We start from the raw sequence: 19,539 nt of genomic DNA on the forward strand, positions 1-19,539 counted from the left end.
TTAATTAGAGCACAGATGTTTCAGAATTTGACCAGTGAGATGAGAATGACAAGAATGGGGGCTCCAAGGGCTGGGGGGCCCTTCCTCCCCTTCCTCCTCCTCCTCCTCCTTCCAGGTTACATGGGGAGAGGAGCCGGGCGCCACCCGCCAAGCGCAGGGCAGGGGCCGCACAAACCGGATTGATTCCGATGTGGAGCTGCGCCCCGCAAAACGGAGTTTCCATAGAAACGGGGGGAAAACCCAGCTAGGAGGGGGGAGCACCCGCGCCGCCGTCGCTTTAAGAGCGCAGAGGAGGGAGGCAAATCACGCAGCTGCGAGGCTCATCCCTCCCTCCCTCCCTGCCTGCTCCATCCCTGCATCCCGCATCCCGCCCCGCCGCACCCATGGAGGCCGGCGCAGGTGATGGGGGCGAGGCGGGGGGCGCGGGGTTTTGGGGGTGAGGGTCTCTCCCGGGGGGCGCAGCCGCCGCTCACCGCCCGCTCTCTGCCCTCCCCGCAGGTCGCTGAGCCCCCAGCCCGGACCCGCGGCACCGCGCAGGTGAGGGGGGCGCGGGGCTCAGCCCCTCCGGGCTGCGGGGCGGGCTGGGGGGCCACGGGGCAGAGGATGCCTGGGGAGGGTCACGCAGCGGGCCTGCAGCACACCCGCATCGCATGCACCGGACCCACATCGAACGCACTGGACCCACACATCACATGCACCAGCTCCACATCGCATGCACCAGCCCCCCCCGGCGTGCACTGGACCCACATCTCAGATACCAGCTCCACGTTGCATGCACCAGACCCACACATCACATGCACCAGCTCCACGCTGCATGCACCAGCCCCCCCCTGAGTGCACTGGACCCACATCATAGACACCAGCCCCCCATCACATATATTGGACCCATGTCACACTCACCAGACCCACACTGCATGCACCTGGGCTCACATTACGTGCATGAGACCTGCATCACATGCACCAGACTCATACTGCGTGCGCTGGACCCGCACAGCATGCATTGGGCACGCATCACACTCGCCAGACCTGCTGTGCACTTGCCAGACCCTCACTGCATGCACCAGAGCCACATCATATGCACCAGAGCGTCCCTGCATACGCCAGACCCGCAACACATGCATCAGGCCCTCCTGGCACACACCAGACCCTCAACACATGCACCAGACCCTGCCTGCATGCACTAGGCCCTCCCTGCACACACCAGACCCACATCGCATGCACCAGACCCACATCACATGCACCAGACCCTTCCTGCACACACCAGACCCACATTAAGTGCACCAGACCCTCCCTACACGCACCAGACCCACATCTGCCTGTACAGCATCCCCAAGTGTCTCCCGTTGCTGTGGGGCATTACAGGAGCCGGAGCTGCTCTGTGATTGAGGTTTTATTATTTAATGCTCCTTCTTGGAAGGGACACAGGATGCACACGAGCTGATTGATGAGCTGGGTGCTCCCTTTCTCTCCTCCTCACAAGGTCAGTGCTGCCCGGTTGTCGCACAGAAACTGCTGCTGTGCGTTTGTCGTGTTATAAAACACTGGCTTCCCCCCCTTCCCGGGTAGGGAGTGCGTTTGGCTGTGACCTTGTGGAAGAAGGTGCAAATCCTGATTTTCAGGGCTGCAGAGGTCCCTGGTGGGGGTCGGGAGGGGACAGTGCTTGCGCTGGCACCCTGGCAGCTGCAGCAGGCTGGGTGGGTGTGTTTTCAAAGTAGGCCATTCCAGCGGTACGGAGACCCAGAGATAATTGGCTGTGACCACCGTCTTTCCCAGCGTGGGTTCAAGGTGGATGTTGGTTACTGGAGCCCTGCTTCCGCTGCGCCGAGACTGCGCGGGTGTGCAGAGGGGAGGAGTGGCTGTTGCGCTGGAAGCTGGATTTCCCTTCCATGTTTTTGCCTCTGTATGCTGAAGGAGGAGACTGTTCCTCCTGCCTGCTTAGCTCCCAGCAGAGCCCCCGTGCAGGATGGGCCGTGCGGCACATCTTCACGCACATCCCCAGCCCCGGGTGAGACCGCAGGGTCTACGTTCTGGGTATCCCGATCCTACTCTCCTTGCTGCTGCTACAGCGTTTGTCGTGGAACTCTTTTCCTTTTTCCTTTGCCTCCAGAGGCCGCAGCAAGTGACCAGCCCATTCCCTCTGGTCTGCCACCTTATTTTTAGCTATTGAGGGTCAGGAATTGCCGCCTCCCCACTTGGCACTGCAGCCAGGTCAGCTGGAAAAGCGATGAGCTGCATAACCCGAGCTTTTCAAATGGACTCTGTTTGCCTGTAATCTCTGGGTGTCAGCTCAGCAATTTCAAACAAACGAGGGAATAAAAGGAGATGCTCCGGTGTTTCATTACGGGATCCAACCACTCTGAGCAGGATTGATTTTTCTGGTGGTGTTGCATAAGCACCCTGTGTGTTTTGTCCCTGCTTTTGCCCAGAGCACTCTGCTCTGGTGTGAACTGGAGCAGCACTGGTGAGGCCCCACATCGAATCCTGCGTTCAGTTTCGGGCCTCTCACTCTAAGAAGGACACGGAAGGGCTGGAGCGTGTCTGGAGAAAGTTATGAGAGGTGGCTGGAGGATCTGGAGCCATTTAGTCTGGAGAAAAGGAGGCTGAGGGGAGACCTCATCACTCTCTGCAGCTCCCAGAAAGGAGGTTGTGGTGAGGTGGTTGCTAGTTTCTTCTCCCAAGTGACAAGGGATAGGACGAGAGGAAATGGCCTCAAGTTGTGCCAGGGCAGGTTCAGATTGGACGTCAGGAAAAATTTCTTCACCAAAATGGTTCTCAGAGGTTGCCCAAGGAGATGGTGGAGTCCCCGTCCCTGGAGGGGTTTAAAAGATGGGCAGACGAGATGCTCAGGGATGGTTTTAGTAGTGGACGGGGGTAGTTGGACTTGACGATCTTGAAGGTCTTTTCCATCAGAGTGATTCTATGATCTCCTGCTGTCTGGCACCCAGGTGAAGCTCTGCTGGAGCAGGGAGCAGGGTGTTCCAGCCCCCGGAGTTATCTCAGCTCCCTTGGAAACTCCTTAGCAGAAGCAAAGTAGCCCCTGGTCGTGAGAGGTTAACCTCAATTCTTACCAGTTACTTTGAAAATTTCCTCGGGAGTTGGGCTCCCAAAAGATCCCCCATGGCAGCAGTCGGAGCACGGGCATGGCCACCGCCATGTGCCAGGCAGCCAGTATTTGCCCTGTGGTGTTGAGATAACACTTCTGCCGACCTCGGCAGCAGCCCTGGCTGCCGAATCCTGCTTCTTCCCACCACCACCCAACTGCATCGCAGTCCTTTTCCAACACAAATCGCTCCTGGTGTTGCCGCTTCGCAGGCACACAGCACTCTGTCCCACAGCGAGCTCTGGTTGATTGCCATGCTCGGCACTTTGCTTATTTTTAGCGTGAAGGAAAAGCAGAGTCCACACCACAAAGGCAGGGAACTCTCCCTCAGAGCCTTTTTTAATCCCTGGAAAAGCAAAGCTATGATTTCCCTCCCCCTATTGCTCCCTGCTTTTAACCTTAGCCCTGGAAGGCTGGAAGTATGGAGAAGGACCCACAGGGAAGGTGCCCACCAGCGTGTGCTGGGCATGGTTCTTCTCCCAGGGTTTCTCAGCAGCGGTAAAGCTGCTCTTAAATGCTTGGGCTTGCTGCCACCATCACAAAACGCTCCTAACGCAGGATGCATCAAGGAAAACAAGGGGATCTAGCAGCGGGCAGGGTAGTGGGAACCCTGACAAAGGAAGCAGTGAGTGAGAAATGCGGGGAAATGCAGCAGCGGCTTCATGCCGAGGGCAGAGCGGGGGCTGCTGAACGGGCCTGCCTGCTCTAGCACTGTCTGTGCGTGTTCCCCGCAGGGACGGGATGAGCTGGTGGGGCCGCTCAGGCCAGGACGGCAGCCAGCACCTCCTGAACGGTGCAGAAATCAAGCACAGGGAAACGCATCGGAGACTGCAAAACCTGTGGAGCAATGGGCTGAGGAATTGTCAGAGTTCACCAGGCCACTGGCCAGGTTCTCTCCGGGGGTTCTAGGAGGAGCAAGACCTGCCCATCCCTGTCCATCCATTGCTGGCACAACTGGGGATCCAGTGTGGAGCGGGGAAGTGGCAGTGTTCAAGCTCTGAGAGACAGCAATCCCAAAACTGAGCCTCAGTTCTTGGGGTGATCCTCTCTGGGGTGCTGGGCTGAGCCTCGGGATGCTCTGCTGGTGCTCTGTCACTGCTATGCCACCCATCTCACTTTGCATCGCTATCCTGGTGGGATCTGTGGGTCAGTGGTGCCCCAGATCCCTTCTGTGCCAGCAGGAGCTGAGGACCTGCTGGCGCTGCAGCTCAGGAGCAGCCAGAGCCTGATGGTGTCACCCACCCCAGGGCAGCGTGGGGGGCTCTTGGCCCTGGGGAACTTGCCAAGGGGTTAGCAGGGAGCAAGTGCTGTAGGGGACATGGCACGTGCCATGTCTGGGCGTGCTGGTGCTGGATGTCGTTACTGGTGCTGGATGTCGTTACTGGTGCTGGATGTCGTTACTGGTGCAGGCGTGGGGAGCGGTGACTGTCTGAGCCCTGCTTGGGGCTGGGACCTGGCTGGAGCTGAGCCCTGCTGACCACAGCAGGCACAGAAAGTGCTCAGAGCCATCACAGCGCAACGTGCTGTGAGGAGGTCTCCAATTCCAGGGCCCAAAGGCCCTTGTTGCCCATTTTGCTCCATTCCACCCCGTGTGGGGTACGAGCCTTTTATGCTGTAATGAGGCTGTTTCCTTATCGAGGACCATTGCTTTTATTCAGCGTGAATTCCCCAGGCTCCTTCTGTTGCACGGAATAAGCACTATTTGTGCTGCTGTTCTTAAGAGAGCTGCCTTTCGGTTCCATTTTGGGCTGGGAGATTGGCAGGGAGCTTGACTGTCATTGGCTCTAGATGAGGGTGTTGGACTTTGCAATGGACAGTGCTCATTCTGCCTGTTGTCCCCTGAGCTGCATTTTGGGGTGGTTTGCAAGATGTTTAACCTAGAGAACGGGAGGCTGAGGGGTGATTGTATTGCTCTCTACAACTACCTAAAAGGACATTGTAGAGAGGTGGGTGTTGGTCTCTTCTCCCAAGTAACAAGCTGTAGGATGAGAGGAAACAGCCTCAAGTTGTACCAGGGGAAGATTAGATTGGATATTAGGAAATATTCCTTCACAGAAAGAGTGGTGAAGCCCTGGCAGAGGCTGCCCAGGGCAGTGATGGAGTCTCCATCCCTGGAGGGGTTCAAAAAACGTGTGGTTGTGGCACTTCGGGACATGGTTTATTAGGTTGGTGGTATGGTTGGAACTGATGATCTTACAGTTCTTTTCCAACCTTAACAATTCTATGATTTGACGCTGAAACACATGTAGGTGTTTTGTAGTGTGATCTCCGGCTCCAGGTAAGTCGGACCATGAGACCCTGGCCCATACCTGCATCCCTGGGGAGCAGGAGTGGCTGCAGAGGTGCTGGGCTGAGCAGGGTTCCGCTGGGGTACACTGACATGGGGACAAGCCAGCACTTTCCAAATCGTCCTACCATCACTCCTGGTGTCCATGTGCTCACCTGGGTTGCGCTACAGAGCCAGGACTGCGCATCCTGGTGGGGTAATGGTGCAGGGATAAACGCTTTGGCTGCGGGGATCAGCACTGGGAGATTGTGTTGCTGGGCTCAGCCCTGTTTCTGATGCCAGGCTGTGGCTGCTCAGGATCTCTCCACAGCCTGTGCCGCTGAGACATCTCCTCTCCTGGAGCACAAGCTGGGTTTGTCAGCTCTGTAAGGATCAACCCACAAGCAAGGAATTCTCCCACATTCCTTCTCTGTCCTGCAAGATGTTTCCCATAGTCCTCTTTCTGCAATGTTGAAAATAAGGTGGAGGGAATCTCTTCCCCACAGCAGCTCCCAGCTTGCGCGCATAACCTGGCTTTGTCTCAGCCCCTCTTTTCATGACTTGGGGTTTGCAGACCAGTACTTGCAGTAACATGTCATCCTCCAGCCCCACAGGTTTCCTGTCTCGCTGCCAAGGCTCCAATATTCGTTTTGGGGGTTTTGTCTTTGTGCTGAGTGGGAGCTGCCCTCCCTGTGCAGGTCTGGTCATGGGCACCCCTGCTGGCCCCATCCCCAGTGCTTCTGACAGGGAGCAATGAGCCTGCCCACCTCTACCCTGGCTTGGGTTGTTTTCCATCCCTGTGTTTAATGGGATTTCTTCTTCCCCGCTTGTCCTTGGAGCCTTGCTCTGACTCCTACCTCAAGCCTTGTCTATTAGCTGTTTTTTGGGTTTTATTGACCTGTTCTTGGTTCCTTCCCTGTGTTTCTGGGGCCTCACGACTGATGTCTTCCTTATTGAATAGCACGCGTTGTGCTCAAGGACGTGGTTATTCATCTTTGAATGCATTTCATTCCCTCTCCCTGTGTTTTTTCTAATGCCTAATGGATGAGCAGCCATGGCAGCGCGCTGGAGCCAGGAGTGCCGGGCATTGCAGTGAGATTGGGCGGGCACGTGTCCTGCAGGAGGGCAAGGGCAGCCCCCCTGTAGGAGCAGACCCCTCTGAATCACCTGAATTCACTGCTTCTGCTTTACTTACATTTCCAGGGTGATAAGATGCTCTTGGGTTTCCTCTTGCTTTCCTGGTGAAGCTCCCTTTGCACTATAGCTGCTCATCCCGGTCCATGCAACGGCAGGAGTTTTGGGTGCCAATAACTCATTCCCTCTGCCTTTAGAGGCAAAGTAGCCTCAAACCTTGTAGGAAGGTGCGTTTTCAGCTTTAGTGCTGAGTCTGCCTGGCCTACCTGTCCTTGGCACCTGTGGGCACAGGGAGGCTCTTGGGGTGACTGAAATGGCCCATTTGAGGAAGAAAGATAGTGATAATTTATTACCAGTGATGGAATTCAAGCCTTCCCTGGGTAGCCCAGCAAGGCAGAGCTGGTACCTTAGTGGAAGGGGATGCACAGCCCAGTACATTTGAGACAGGACTCCGTGGGGTGCAGGATGGTGCTCTTCTGCCATGGAGTTTCGGTGCCCGCTGGCAGACCTTGGCCGGACTCTCTGTGCCAGCAGCACAGGGCTGCTCGCAATTTCTCACCCTCTAAACCTGCTGGCACCGCAAGAGGCATCGAGCCTCGGCGTGGGCACCAGGCGAGTTTGCAGCAGTGGGAGGAGGAGGAGCTGAGCTTGCGAGGCTGAAGCCAGGCTTCCCCTCTGAGTTGGTCCTGACTGTGGATGCCGGGGTGCAACAAAGTGTGCTGGCAGGAGTCCCTGGAGCAGCACCAGCCCATGTGCCAGACTGGTGCTGCATTAGCCCCCCAGTGCTGCCGCGGAGAGCAGAGGGACCCTGAGCAGAGTGGCTTTATGTGTGGGTGACATTGCTGTGATGGGAAGGGCAGGAGGTGGTGATGATGCTGGGCTGTGTCGGGCCAGAGCACAGGGCTCTGGGCTGTGAGAGAGCCAGGAGTTAATCCCTGTGGCCACAAATCTGCCTAAAGCCCTGCTTGAGAGCTGCTCCAGGAGCACCCTGCAGCATGAAAAGCGAGCGATGGCCTGTCCTCACATCCCAGCTCTGCGGGTCCCATTTCTGAAGCCTGGGCTGTGCCGCAGCCCCGCATGGCACTGACGGAGGATGCTCGTGGCTGCACTCAGCTCTCGCACTGGATGCTGATTCACGCTGCTGCATTAGCGAAGCCTGCAGCCGCCTGGCCGTGAGTGCTGTTCATCCGGAAGCAGTTGTCCGCAGGGCAGAGCACTGCTTCCCCCTGCCCTGCTCCTCTCCCTGTGTGTCCATCTCAAAGGGGAGTAGCAGGACCCTCCACATCCCAGTTTCTGTGTCCAGGGGTGCTGGTACCCCCCTGTTATGGGACACAATGCCTGCTGGGGCTGGGGGCTCACCCTGGCTCACTGAGCTTTTCAGTGCCCTGATTTGGGAATCAAAGGGTGGTGAATCCTGGGGAGAGGAGAAGCCTGGGCTGGATATGGTGGGGTTTGAGCATTGGGCAGGAGGAAGCCTGGAAAAAAACAACCCAGGGGTGGTAAATATGAAAGGCTGCACTGGAGGGAGCTGGCTGTGCTCCTCCTGCTGCCCCTGCCACCCCTCTCGTCCCTCTCCTCGCATTCCCCTGGACCGGGGCCGAATAGCACTTAGCGTTTCTGATCGCCCATCGATTTTTAGCTGGCTGGTCTCATCGCTTGTGCTGCCCTGGGCTGGAGCTGCCAAAATCTGGGACAAACAGAGCATCATGAGGGGTATTAGTGTTGTGGGGGGGCCAGCCTGGCCCCTTCAGCAGCCCATGAGTGTGGTGGGCTTCAGAGCGGTGGCAAGGGATGCTCAAGAGAATGGAAGCGTAGAACAGATGCTTTCCTTAGCTGCAGCACCTCGCATCCCTGCGTGTGCATGAGCTGCTGCCACCTCGAGCATCTCCTGCCAGTTGCTACAAGCCTCTGGAGCTGGCCTATTTATTGACAGGAAAATGGGCTCTGTGTTTCCCGAGGGATTAGCTACTGCTGCATCAGGCAGGGATCTGTGCTTCCTCACCTGATTTCACTGGTGAATGGGTGGTCCTGACTTAACTAAGGAAAAGCAAGTGCCCAGCCTGCTGCAGGGACAGCCACCTGCCTGGGCAGAAACCCTCCGAGCTGCAGGGCTGGGTGTCAGAGCCCTGGGTCCATCTCTGTCCCAAGTGATGCCACCACCACAGGTCCCTGTGCCAGACCCCCCTTCCAATGGAGACCTGGGGTCAGCAGAAAGCTTGTTCTGCACCTGGGGACTGGTGGGGAAGGGGCTTTAGACCAAGGGGATGGAGCAAAAGTGTTGTTATAGGAAACTGCCTCCAGGGAGGGAAGATGAGCGGCACAATCATGGGCAAGTGCCTTTGTCTTATAAATGGAGAAAGCCCTCCCTCTTCCTGTGCCTGCAGCATGCCCTGCTGGGACAGAATCCAGCATCCCAGCATTCCAGGGCCACAGGGAGCAGGTAGGGAGCGGAGCCCAGATATGCTGGGATTGCAGTCCATATCTGTCCCTGTACAGCTGGCTTCAGGGTCTAAACTGATGCCCTGGTGCTGGGGCTCAGCCCTGTGCCAGTGCTTGGCACGGCTCTTGTCTTGCTGGGACCATTTTCCTGCCTTCACCTCCTCTCTCTCTTGCGTTTTACCTGCAGTTCCCCCGCACCCAGGACCTGCGGCACCGCAGCAATGTCTCTGCCGGGGAGCAGACGCTCATCCACTGGATCACGAAGGTGAATATGCTTTGGCCTCTCCTGCCCAGCACTGGGCACCAGTGCTCGCTCGACACTTCTCCCAGCTGACAGCAGGGAGGAAACAATCCCCACCAACACCACGAGCTGCCACTTTGCAGCACCAGCACCCAGCCTGGCTTTCGGGGGGTTGCATGTCACTGCCTCCTGCACAGCACTTCCCCGTCCACGCATGCAGCCCCCCAAGCGCTGCACCCCCATCCCTTTCTGTCCGTCTCTGCCACAGCCAGGACTGCCCCAACCCCTCTGTCTGTCTGGGCAAAGGCAGGCAGTTGTCAAGGGCCTTGGCAGCGGTGCAGGGGCGCTGGGGTTGGGGTGGTGAAACTCGTAGGTGTTAGCCCTTGGAAAGCCTCTCCTTAACCTGCGGAGGTAAAGAGCAAGAGGTAAAAGAAAGACAAAAGCGTTTATTCCCCTCCAAATACCTCCATGACCTGGGCTGCTGTTATCCAGGTGCTGGCTGCCACCAGGCAGAGCGAAGAGGCACATCTGGCCACATGTGGGTGCTGAGCTGGCAGTGGGGTGGCTCGAGCTCTGCCATGGCCACGCTCCCAGGGGTTCCCCAGGGGCTCCTGGCCCTCAGGGTGCAGGGATGCAGTGCTGGCATCGAGGGGATGCCATGCTGGGTGTGAGCGGCTGGGCAGCCCCCCCAGCCCTGCCTTTGTGCCTGTCACCATGTCCGTGCCATTTTGATCCCTGCTGTTTGTTTTGTCCTTTTGTCTTGTGTGTTCTCGGTGTGGTGGTTGGCAGTCGCGGGTTTTATGGACGGAGTGGCTTTGCCTCCTTCTTTAAGTCTTCACCGCCCTCAGCCACTCGGCCTGAGACACAGCCTCTTCTCCCTGCCTCCAGGCGCCCCTCGCCCCCCGGGAGGGACACCTACGGCACCTCCTCGCTGAGCAGCAGCAGCAATTCTGGCTCCTGCAAGGGCAGCGACAGCAGCCCCACCCCAAGGTAACCCATCACCCGTGGCCCCAGGGTGGCTGCGGGTGCCCCCAGTAAAGGGGGAGCAGCACCTGTGCTGCCGGTGCCGAGCCCGGTGGGAACAAGAGCAGAGGGGCTGATGGGGCGAGGCTGTGGCCTTGGCAACTGGGGGAGCTGGAGCCGGCAGAGCCGCTGGTGTGTCTCACAAAGACCCCCACCATCTTCCTCCAAACCTGTTCGCCGCTGTTGTCCTGTCTTCTGCTTCCCCACGCTGCCACTTGCCAGCCTGGCACCCCATCTGCTTCCCTCTGTCCTGCCCTGGCTGTGGTTTGCACGCTGCGCGCATCCCTCCCGAAGCTCCTGCACCCTGAGGAGCACCCGGAGGCCTTTGGGACCAAAGGTGTGGTGGACAAGAGCTTCATTGCCATCCCTCAAGCTGCCTGGCAGAGGGCTGGTGAGGGGGCAGCCTGGCTATTCAGCAGGAGTGTTCTGGTGCACTTGGGGCATAAACAGCTGGGACCAAGCCACAGGACAGGCACCGAGCTGTGGGACGGGCACCGGGGCCAGCCCTGTGGGCACAGCAGCCTGCACCAGCGTTTCAGGCCATCAGGCTGAGCTCCTCCTGCCCATCCCCAGACACCTGCCAGCTCGCAGAGGTGGCTTCAAATCTGGGAGATGTGATGGGCCAAGGATAACCCGGTGATCAGAGTCCATGCATGCTGCAGCAGGGAGTGGGTGGCCGTGTTGCTGCCACCGGGCACTGCAAGGGCACAGTCCTGCTTGGCTGCTTCTCACGCAATGCTTATGCAATGGCCAGAAGCTGCTACTGCTGCTGCCACCATGCATGAAGGTTCTGGGCTGCCCTGCTGCCACGCAGAGCGTACCCACCACCCTACAGCCGTGCACAAGGGTTTTAGTCCACCCTGCTGCAATGCAGAAGTGTCTGGTGCTGCGCACAGCTCTCTGCATGACTCCCAGCACGGACATGCAGCCCTGGCCCTGGCCAGCCCTTGCTCTCTGTGCTGTCCTGGGCTTTGGGCTGAGGACATCACCTCATCTGCCCCAGTGGAGGCACAAGGAGGGTCCAGATGTGCCACTGTCCCCACTCAGAGCAGATGCCACATGCCTCAGCTTGCTCTTCATGAGCAGGACAGCTGCTAGCTTCAGACTTGCTCCATCCTGACCTCTCCCATTACCCATCTTCTGCCTCCATCCCTAATGGTGCGGCTCCCATCCCGGGGTCTCCATCCATATCTGCCATTCCCTGAAAACCTCACTCAGAGCACGTGGAGGTCTCAGTGCCCACCTGCTCCCGGCTCTGCTCATGCACCCACTGCCCAGGTACCGTGCCGGGGGGCGGTCAGGACCTGCACCCACCCTCCCACTACCAGCACGGCACCCTAAGACACCCGCCCTGCTCATGAGGCTGCTTTGGGGTGCACGAAGGAGCCTCACCCCAAGAGGGGTTCCTCTGCCGAGCCCATGCTGGTGCAGCATAGTGAGTGGGTGATGGCTGTGTCCCTGCAGACGTGCGTCCAAGTACAACCTCTGCAGTGATAACCATGGGATAAAGCCACCAACTCCGGAGCAGTACCTGACGCCACTGCAGCAGAAGGAGGTCTGCATCAGGCACCTGAAAGCCCGCCTGAAGGACACGCAGGAGCGGCTGCAGGACAGGTGAGCAAGTGGGGAGAGGGCACAGAGCACCCCGGCATGAGAGCCACCGGGAAGAGTCCCAGCCACCACTGCCAGTGGTGCCAGCTCCTGCCTGGAACTGGTCCTTCTGCAGTTTCCCAGTTCCCAGCACTGTGTCTTGTCCTTGGGCTCATGCCCAGGCAGTGGGTTCATGGCTTTGCAGGTACATGGGCATCTGGCATTGCTGCCCATCCCACCAGAGCCGCAGATCTATGGCCCTCACAGCCCAGAGGTCCCACCTGCACTGGCTGCACCCTCTCCTGTGCCCCCCATTAAGTCTCTGCCATGCTTTTTCTGAATTTCAGCGTCAGAGAGTAGCTAATCCCCATCTGCTCCTCTCGGCTTAGGCACATCCTCGCCGGCGTGCCAGCTGCCACGTGCCTGCCTGAGGCACCTGCCCAGCCCCACGCAGCCCTTGGGAGCCCTGGGCTCTGCATCCCCTCCAGGAAGGGGCTGAGCGTCCCTCCCAAAGGTCCCTGAGCATCTCTCTGCAGAGTCTCCAAGAACCCCTCGCGAGGGTCTCTGAGCATCCCTCTTCAGGGTTCCTGAGCATCCTTCCCGAAGGTCCTTGAGCCTCTGAATCCATTGCTGGGTCCCAGCTATGGGTGTTACTGGGTGATCTGGCTCCAACTCGGTGCCAGGCACACAAGGACAGGACTGGCCCCACAGCCCCCTCAGCGCCGCGGCAGTGCCCTCCCTGTCTCTCGCAGGGATGCTGAGATCGAGGACCTGAAGACGCAGCTGTCGCGGATGCAGGAGGACTGGATCGAGGAGGAGTGCCACCGCGTGGAAGCCCAGCTGGCACTGAAGGAGGCCCGCAAGGAGATCAAGCAGCTGAAGCAAGTCATCGACACGGTGAAGAACAACCTGCTGGAGAAGGACAAGGGACTCCAGAAGTATTTCGTGGACATCAACATCCAGAACAAGAAGCTGGAGACGCTGCTGCACAGCATGGAGGTGGCGCAGAACGGGGCACTGAAGGAGGAGGGGGCTGGCGAGTCGGCAGGGGGGTCCCCAGCCCGATCCCTCACCCGCAGCTCCACCTACACCAAGCTGAGCGACCAGGGCGCCGGGGACCGCAACGTGGGGGGCTCGCAAACCATCTCACTGGACGACGGGGCCGACAGTGGCTTCGTCGGGGCAGAGGAGGCTCCCGGACACACGGACCCGCTGGATGGGGAGGGCGAGCCCGGTGCCCGCTTGCCCCCCAGCTCTACCTACGAGAAGCTGCTGGGGCTGCGGGGAGGCGTGGAGGCCGGGGTGCAGGCCAGCTGCATGCAGGAGCGGGCCATCCAGACAGACTTCGTGCCCTGCCAGCCCGACCTGGACACCATCCTGGAGAAGGTGATGAAGTCCCAGGCTTGCAGCTTAGGCAGCCCCACCTCGGCCTGGGTCTCTGAAATGGAAGATGTGATGCCTGGCCCCGAGCTCTCCAACCCCACCGGGGCCACGGACCTGCTGGCGGCCGAGCCCGATGCCGCGATGGCGGGTGCCGAGGCAGGTGCCCCTTGCAACCCGGCGGTGCGGCAGCCCCCCAGCGCCAGCCCCTCCGTGGCCATCGCCTGCGCGGCGGAGGAGGAGATGGCGGAGAATCCTGTCTGCGAGGCCGCCACATCCAAGAGCTACTGGAGCCGCCACTTCATCGTGGATCTGCTGGCGGTGGTGGTGCCAGCGGTGCCCACGGTGGCCTGGCTGTGCCGCTCGCAGCGCCGGCAAGGCCAGCCCATCTACAACATCAGCTCGCTGCTGCGCGGCTGCTGCACCGTCGCCCTCCACTCCATCCGCAGGATGGGCTGTCGCCCTGTTGCCAACCCCGGCGGCAGCGCCCAGCCCTGACCCCCCCAGCTGCCTCCCGCCCACCCCACGGACGTGACCACTGATTGTAAAGCCCCATCCCCGCTCTCCCAGGGTCCTTTGTTGGCTCTGGATCCTTATCTTCCAGGAGGGTGGGAAGGGGCTGGGGGGTCTGTGGGTGCGTGGGATGTGCTGTCCCCCCAGCTCTGTCATCCTGGAGCAGGGACAGGATGGCTCCTGGAGGAGAGATGCCAAGCAGCGATGCGAGGCAAGGCACCATGCATTGCGCTACAACCCCTCTACCCAATGGATGCTGCTGCCCAGCCACTGCCCAGTGCCTCTGGCTGCAAGGGGGCTGGGGGGGCTGCACCCTAGGGTGGGTGCTCTCCCTTCATTGCACTCGCTTCCCCGTTGTCCTCGCCCTGCCCTACAGCCAGCTCTGCCACCGATGGGTGACAGCGAGGAGCTGCCTGACAGTGGGGACAGCTGGGGGGGCTGCAGCAGGACTCCTGGGATGCGTTTCTTGCTCCCAGTGCCGGCTGCAGCCCAACAGCAAAGCCTGGCTGCTGGCAGGAGGACAGTGGGAAACCGCCTGGGGACACAGGGATCCTCTCTGCACTGGTTTGGGGGGGTGGTGGGCACCTTCACCCCGGCCTGCTGCCCCCCCTCGGTGTCATCCCCCTCCCTCTGGTGGGACAGGGACCTGTCTGGGCTCTGCCCATCACTGAGTGATGCCTCCCCACACCAGGATGGGACCAGGCTGTGTCTCCCGTGCCCCCGAATGAGACCGAGCAGCCCCAGGGCAGTCTCGGTCACTCCCTCCCTTTGCTTTGCACTATGTTCACTTTTTTTTTTGGGTTCAGACTGAAGCCCTGTTGCTGTTGGGGGGCTGAGGTGGTGGTGGTGAGTCGGGGGGGAACCCCCAGCCCTGGCTCTGGCTGCCAGCACTGAGGGCTGCCGTGGTTTGGGCGATGCCGCTGATCCCATCCTGTGCTGGAGCTTGGGGTTGCCTTTGCCGGGAGGCAATGAGGGGCACAGGGGTGCCTTTGCCTGCCCCAGCCCAGCCCAATCCCCGCTTTGCTGGTGGCCTCCAGCTAAAAATGCCTTTTTTATTTTTCAAAAAGCAAAGACAGCAAGGATTGCTCGGCCGGGGCTGGGAAGACGCGAGACTGGGGGTTCCCCCGGGTGCTCCCACCCCATGAATGTCTGTGGCTTCTTTGTGACTTGAACTGACCGTGTCCCCCTCCCCGCCAGGCGGGCACCCTGGGAGCTGGCGATGTCCATGGGCCGGCGGCCAGTGGTACCCGCAAGGGCACCGCATCCCGTGTTCCCTGTGCTTTCCGCATCCCCCATGCTCTGGGGCGTGGGGCAGCGGCTTGGCCCGCGCTGGGGGTGGCGGAGGCTGCACAGCTCGGGGCGAGGGCTGTGGGGCACGACGGGGGCCAGGCAGCCGGCGCGGTCGATGTGAGCGGAGCTAGGATATGCGCCTCTTGTGCAATGTGTTTGTGGATCTGTGTACACGTCTGTTAGACCATCCAAAGCTTCGCCAAGAAATAAATGTAACGAATATATTTGAAAGACAAAAATCTATATTATATATTTTTTAAATACAGAACTGAAAAAGCTGTAACCCCCACCCCCACCCCGCTTCCCTTGTTTGCCCTGTCCTGTACTCGCTGTCTGTGGTGGATGTAATAAACGTCACTGGGTCTGTGTCTGCTTTGGCTGGAGCCAGCCTTTGGTGTCTGCCCCCAGGAGCGCTGGCCCAAGCAGGGACACGAGGGGACATAGGAACCCTGGGAGAGTGGGAGAAACATGCCCCATCCTTGTTGATGAGAGGGAGGAGAGGATATCAGGAGTCTCTTGTGTCCCCCAGCAGCCACCAGCATGTAGAGGGGTGAGGGGCTTTGTGCTAAAGTGGCTTCTTTGGGGGATACTGAGGGGGATGCAGCTCCTCTGAGCATCCAGCGCCCCGGTGGCAATCGCATCACAGGTCAGGGATGGAGTGGTCCATGGCCGACTTCACCTGCCCCGCTGAGAGCCTGGACACAGGGACCAACACTCAGTGCCGGGAGCCCGGGGGGCCTCAAGAGGCCCCAGGGGTCCCGACAGGGTTGGGGTGGGCATGGCAGCCCCGTAGTCTCACCGTTTGACCATGTGCTCGTAGATCACAGTGGGGATGATGGTCAGCGTGACCACGTTCCCAGCTCCCGCCAACACCTCCGCCAGCTGCTTATCCTGGGAGAGAGAGAGCGGGTGGGTGCCCGGCTCTGCCCACTGTCCCGCGGCAGCTCCGTACGGCTCCCTGAGCACCCTGGACATATTCAGCACCGGCCATTGGGTACAGCCCCTACCTTCATGCCAATGACATTCTGGCCGTTCACCTCACAGATGCAGTGGTGGGTGAGGACGCCGTTGCGGGCAGCAGAGCTGTCCTTAGCCAGTGACACAATTTTTCCCTTCTTGACCACAATGCCAATGTTGCCGTTGCTGTCCTTGTGCACGGTGACAGTGCGCTGGAAAGGCCTGTGGGAGAGAGTGGGGTCAGCGCCGGCACCACCATCGGCATCATGCGCCCACCCTCCGCTCACCTGTCCCGCACCACCATGACGATCTTCTCCGGGGATGCCTTCTTCAGCGCTCGCTGTGCCTTGTCACTGCTCCAGCCCGCGCAGTTCTTGCCATCGATCTGCAGGACCTGGTCGCCGAAGCGGAGCCCCACCAGCGCCGCCGGCGAGTTGGCCTTCACCAGCTGCACGAAGATGCCCTGGGGACACAGGAGGAGCGATGGCACAGGGATGGCACAGCTGTGCCATGACTCCCCATGGCATGCAACACACTGCCATGCTGTGAGGCACTGTGCCATAAGGACAGGCTGGGAGAGTTGGAGTTGTCCAGCCTGGAGAAGAGAAGGCTCTGGAGGGGACCTTAGGGCAGCTTCCAGGACTGAAAGGGGCTCCAGGGAAGCTGGGGAGGGGCTCTCGATCAGGGAGTGCAGGGATAGGACAAGGGGGAATGTTTTTCAGCTGAAAGAGGGGAGGTTGAGAGATCTTAGGGAGAAATGTTTTGATGTGAGGGTGGGGAGGCCCTGGCCCAGGTTGCCCAGAGCGGTGGTGGCTGCCCCATCCCTGGAGGTGTTCAAGGCCAGTTTGGATGGGGCTTGGAGCAACCGAATCCAGTGGGAGGTGTCCCTGCCCATGGCAGGGGGTGGAACTGTGTGGCTTTGAGGTCCTTTCCAACCTACCCTATTCCATGATTCTGTGATTCCATGGTTCTGTGTCACCCTGTGCTGTTCCATCCCTGTGTACGCCATGCCACAGTTCACCCCACGCGATGCCACACACAGCCCCGGGCCAGCGCAGCCCCCTCACCTGATCGACGTTTTTCAGCTGCAGCCCCGTCTTGCCCCGCTCGTCCTTGCAGAGGTGGATCTCCCGCACCCCGGGTTTGATCTCTGCCCGCCGCATCCCTGCGTTGTTCCCACTCAGGGGGGCAACGAGCTGGCCCGGAGCCGTCCCGGCGGGTGTCAGTGCCTGTGATGGAGCTAAGGGTCAGTGGGGCTGGTGGAGCAGGAGCCCTGCACCCATCAGCCCCCAGGGAATGCTGTGCGCCTTCCCCGGGCAGGATGCGGCACCGGAGGGACCCCTGCTCAGCAGTGATGCTGTGGCATGGGGAGGAAGCCCCGCGCAGGGTGGGTGAGAGCTGCCAGCCCAGACACCTACGGTGCTGCCTTCCGGGAACAGGTTCTTCTGGATCTCTTCACCGGAGAGTGCGAGCCCCATGTAGGTCCCCAGCTCGGCCAGGTTGGGGTACAGCATGGGCGGCTCTGCAGGACACAGCCTCAGCTCACGGCGTCCCAACCCACAGCCCCCCTGTGAGCCCCCCGGGACCGTGGCCCAACAACCAGCACGAGGGATGCAGTAGGGCATGGGTCAAGGGAAATAACCCCCCAAACCCCAACCCCTCCCCATGCACTGAGCTGGGGGGGGTCTCAGCTGAGCTGCCCCCACATGGTGAGCATCACTCCCCCCCACACCCAGGCAGCCCCTGGGCAGCGACCGCTGATCACAACCTGTGTTATTGGTGCCCAAGACGAGCTTCGGCTTCTCCGTGGCCACTGTCGTGGCAGGGGTCCTCACCCCGGCTGCCGCCTGCGCCTGCCAAGACACGGGAGTGGCTCAAGGTTGTTCCCAAGCTGTGGGGACCCTCCAGGGGCAGGAAACCCCATCAGAGTCTGTTCAGCCCCTCTAATGCTGCCACTGACCTGCAAGATCTGGTGGCCCTTCATGTCCTCCAGGGAAGGGTAAAGCGTTGCCATCGCTGCTGCCACAGTCGTGCCTGGGGACAGGGTGGGTCAGGGACGGGGCACTGCTCCCCGAGGATTCCTCCTGACCCGTGTGCCTGTCTCCGTGTGCCAGAGACGGGCTGTCACCCCAGGGCTGTGTGACTCAGTGCCACGGCACCAGGGCCACCGCCTCCGCTGCTTCCCGGGATGTGGGCGGCTGCGTGCCGGGCACCCCGGGCATTGCCTGGCTGGCAGTGGGTCCTGCTCCCCACTACCACCTGTCCAGCGGGGCCATTCCAGCATCGCCCGAACGTGGGACACACCATGGGATCAGCCCCTCTGACTGCTCCATGCCGTCTTTAAACCATCAGCCCCCTCCAGCTCCCAGCACGCCCTATGTTATGCCCATGCGGAAGCTGCGATCCCAACCCTGCCCTGTGCCCCGAAAAGCATCACCCAAACATCGGGGTATAGGGGCCAAATCCAGACCCAGCTCCAAGCCCAGCGGGAACTGGGCAGGATCCCGCATGGAGCCCAGGAACCACAGCAACCCCCGCCCAGCACCAACATCCCTGGTGGGCGAGACCCCCCAGAGCAGCCCCATCCCCCTGGACTCACCCACCAACAGCTCCAGGCTTTCTGGCTCTCTGTGCCACCCTCTGCCCAGCCCCGGGCTTTTATAGGCGTGCCCAGCCCAGGGAGGGGCCAGGCAGGCTCAGCTGACCGCCCCCCCCAGGTAGGGCACAGGTGAGGAAGAGGAAAGGGAAGAGGAAGAGGAAGGGGAAGCCAAAGCTGCACAGGGCCCTGGCACTCAGGGATGGCTTTCTGGGGGTTTGGGCACCCTGGGGGAGCAGGGATGGGGCTGTGCCCCCCCGTCAGCCACCGTGGTGAACCTCCCCTCCCACTCCATTACCCTTCCTCCAGGCACCAGCGCACGGTTTGGCCCCCCCACAGCTCAGCGTCCCAGCCAGGGGGTGATGTGGGGCGCCCCACAGCCAGCAGCCCTGCGTGGGCGGATGGCTCCTGCTGACACCTCAATGCCTGGGCGCGTGCGGCTGACGTGGCTGGAACCGGGATGCCGTGTCCCTCACCCTTCCCGCTGTCACCATCGGTGCCCGGGCACGCGCCAGGCGTGACGGCCCCGTGGGAGTCCCGCGCTGTGGAGGAACGACTGAGAGAGCACAGTGAGAGAGCACCTGAGTCAGGACACAGGCATCCCGCTGCTGGGGGACATCCTGTGTCACCAAGGGTCCCAACCTTCCAGCACCCACCTACCCGCTGCCAGCACTGGGGATGCCACGGGCCACCACATCCCCACGAGCCCGGTCCTGCAGGCACCCAGACGGGCTCAGAGCCAGTGGCACCAGCCCAGGACCTTGCTGGCATGGTGCCAGCCCCGCTGTGGAGCCGCAGCCGGGTACGTCCCAACTCCTGGCGCCTCCGCTCCCATGTGCCAGGCCAGAAGGAAGCGTTTTATTTACTGGTGTTATTTTCAGCCTGACGGTGCCCGTCTGCCTCGTCCAGACCGGGATATGAGTGGCCCAAGTGCAGATAAACACAGCCAGGAGCAGCGGCAGGAAGATGCCCCACAACACCCAGAGAAGGATGGTTCCCAAAAAGCCTGT

General features: G+C 60.5%; 2 protein-coding genes across 8 annotated transcripts; one reads left to right on the forward strand and one right to left on the reverse strand.

The window, feature by feature from the left end:
* Positions 1 to 280: 280 nt before the first annotated feature.
* Positions 281 to 15,212, forward strand: SNPH (syntaphilin). Of its 6 annotated transcripts, none has more exons than XM_054081719.1 (7): positions 348 to 399; positions 499 to 537; positions 1,418 to 1,480; positions 9,127 to 9,204; positions 9,970 to 10,170; positions 11,668 to 11,817; positions 12,546 to 15,212. In XM_054081719.1, exons 4-7 carry the CDS (start codon positions 9,161 to 9,163, stop codon positions 13,669 to 13,671), a joined length of 1,521 nt encoding a protein of 506 aa, XP_053937694.1. In that variant the 5' UTR covers positions 348 to 399; positions 499 to 537; positions 1,418 to 1,480; positions 9,127 to 9,160; the 3' UTR covers positions 13,672 to 15,212. The 6 variants fall into 6 exon arrangements, with proteins under 6 accessions (XP_053937700.1, XP_053937695.1, XP_053937698.1 ...); XM_054081722.1 differs by having other exon boundaries at positions 349 to 399; positions 10,069 to 10,170; positions 12,546 to 15,209; XM_054081725.1 differs by lacking the exon at positions 1,418 to 1,480 and having other exon boundaries at positions 281 to 399.
* Positions 15,213 to 15,293: 81 nt separating this feature from the next.
* On the reverse strand, positions 15,294 to 19,171 carry SDCBP2 (syndecan binding protein 2). 2 transcript variants are annotated; one of them, XM_054081727.1, is made up of 9 exons: positions 18,537 to 19,171; positions 17,894 to 17,967; positions 17,702 to 17,786; positions 17,352 to 17,455; positions 17,001 to 17,162; positions 16,221 to 16,396; positions 15,984 to 16,155; positions 15,776 to 15,867; positions 15,294 to 15,671 (listed from the first exon to the last, which is right to left on the reverse strand). In XM_054081727.1, the coding sequence occupies exons 2-9, from the start codon at positions 17,945 to 17,947 to the stop codon at positions 15,617 to 15,619; spliced, it is 900 nt and encodes a 299-aa protein (XP_053937702.1). In that variant the 5' UTR covers positions 17,948 to 17,967; positions 18,537 to 19,171; the 3' UTR covers positions 15,294 to 15,616. The 2 variants fall into 2 exon arrangements, with proteins under 2 accessions (XP_053937702.1, XP_053937701.1); XM_054081726.1 differs by having other exon boundaries at positions 15,295 to 15,671; positions 18,533 to 19,171.
* Between the last annotated feature and the right edge of the window lie 368 nt (positions 19,172 to 19,539).

This window comes from Cuculus canorus, chromosome 16 (genome assembly GCF_017976375.1).
Source record: "Cuculus canorus isolate bCucCan1 chromosome 16, bCucCan1.pri, whole genome shotgun sequence".
NCBI classification, from domain to species: Eukaryota; Metazoa; Chordata; class Aves; order Cuculiformes; family Cuculidae; genus Cuculus; species Cuculus canorus.

Excerpts from the sequence above, each read along its gene's own strand:
- SNPH (XM_054081725.1), top strand. The coding sequence starts at position 9,161 with ATGTCTCTGCCGGGGAGCAGACGCTCATCCACTGGATCACGAAG. Across the intron at positions 9,205-9,969 it reads TCATCCACTGGATCACGAAG|TCGCGGGTTTTATGGACGGA; the intron begins GTGAATATGCTT and ends GGTGGTTGGCAG. Across the intron at positions 10,171-11,667 it reads GACAGCAGCCCCACCCCAAG|ACGTGCGTCCAAGTACAACC; the intron begins GTAACCCATCAC and ends GTGTCCCTGCAG.
- SDCBP2 (XM_054081727.1), bottom strand. The coding sequence starts at position 17,947 with ATGGCAACGCTTTACCCTTCCCTGGAGGACATGAAGGGCCACCAGATC. Across the intron at positions 16,156-16,220 it reads GTCATGGTGGTGCGGGACAG|GCCTTTCCAGCGCACTGTCA; the intron begins GTGAGCGGAGGG and ends TCTCTCCCACAG. Across the intron at positions 15,868-15,983 it reads AGAATGTCATTGGCATGAAG|GATAAGCAGCTGGCGGAGGT; the intron begins GTAGGGGCTGTA and ends TCTCTCTCCCAG.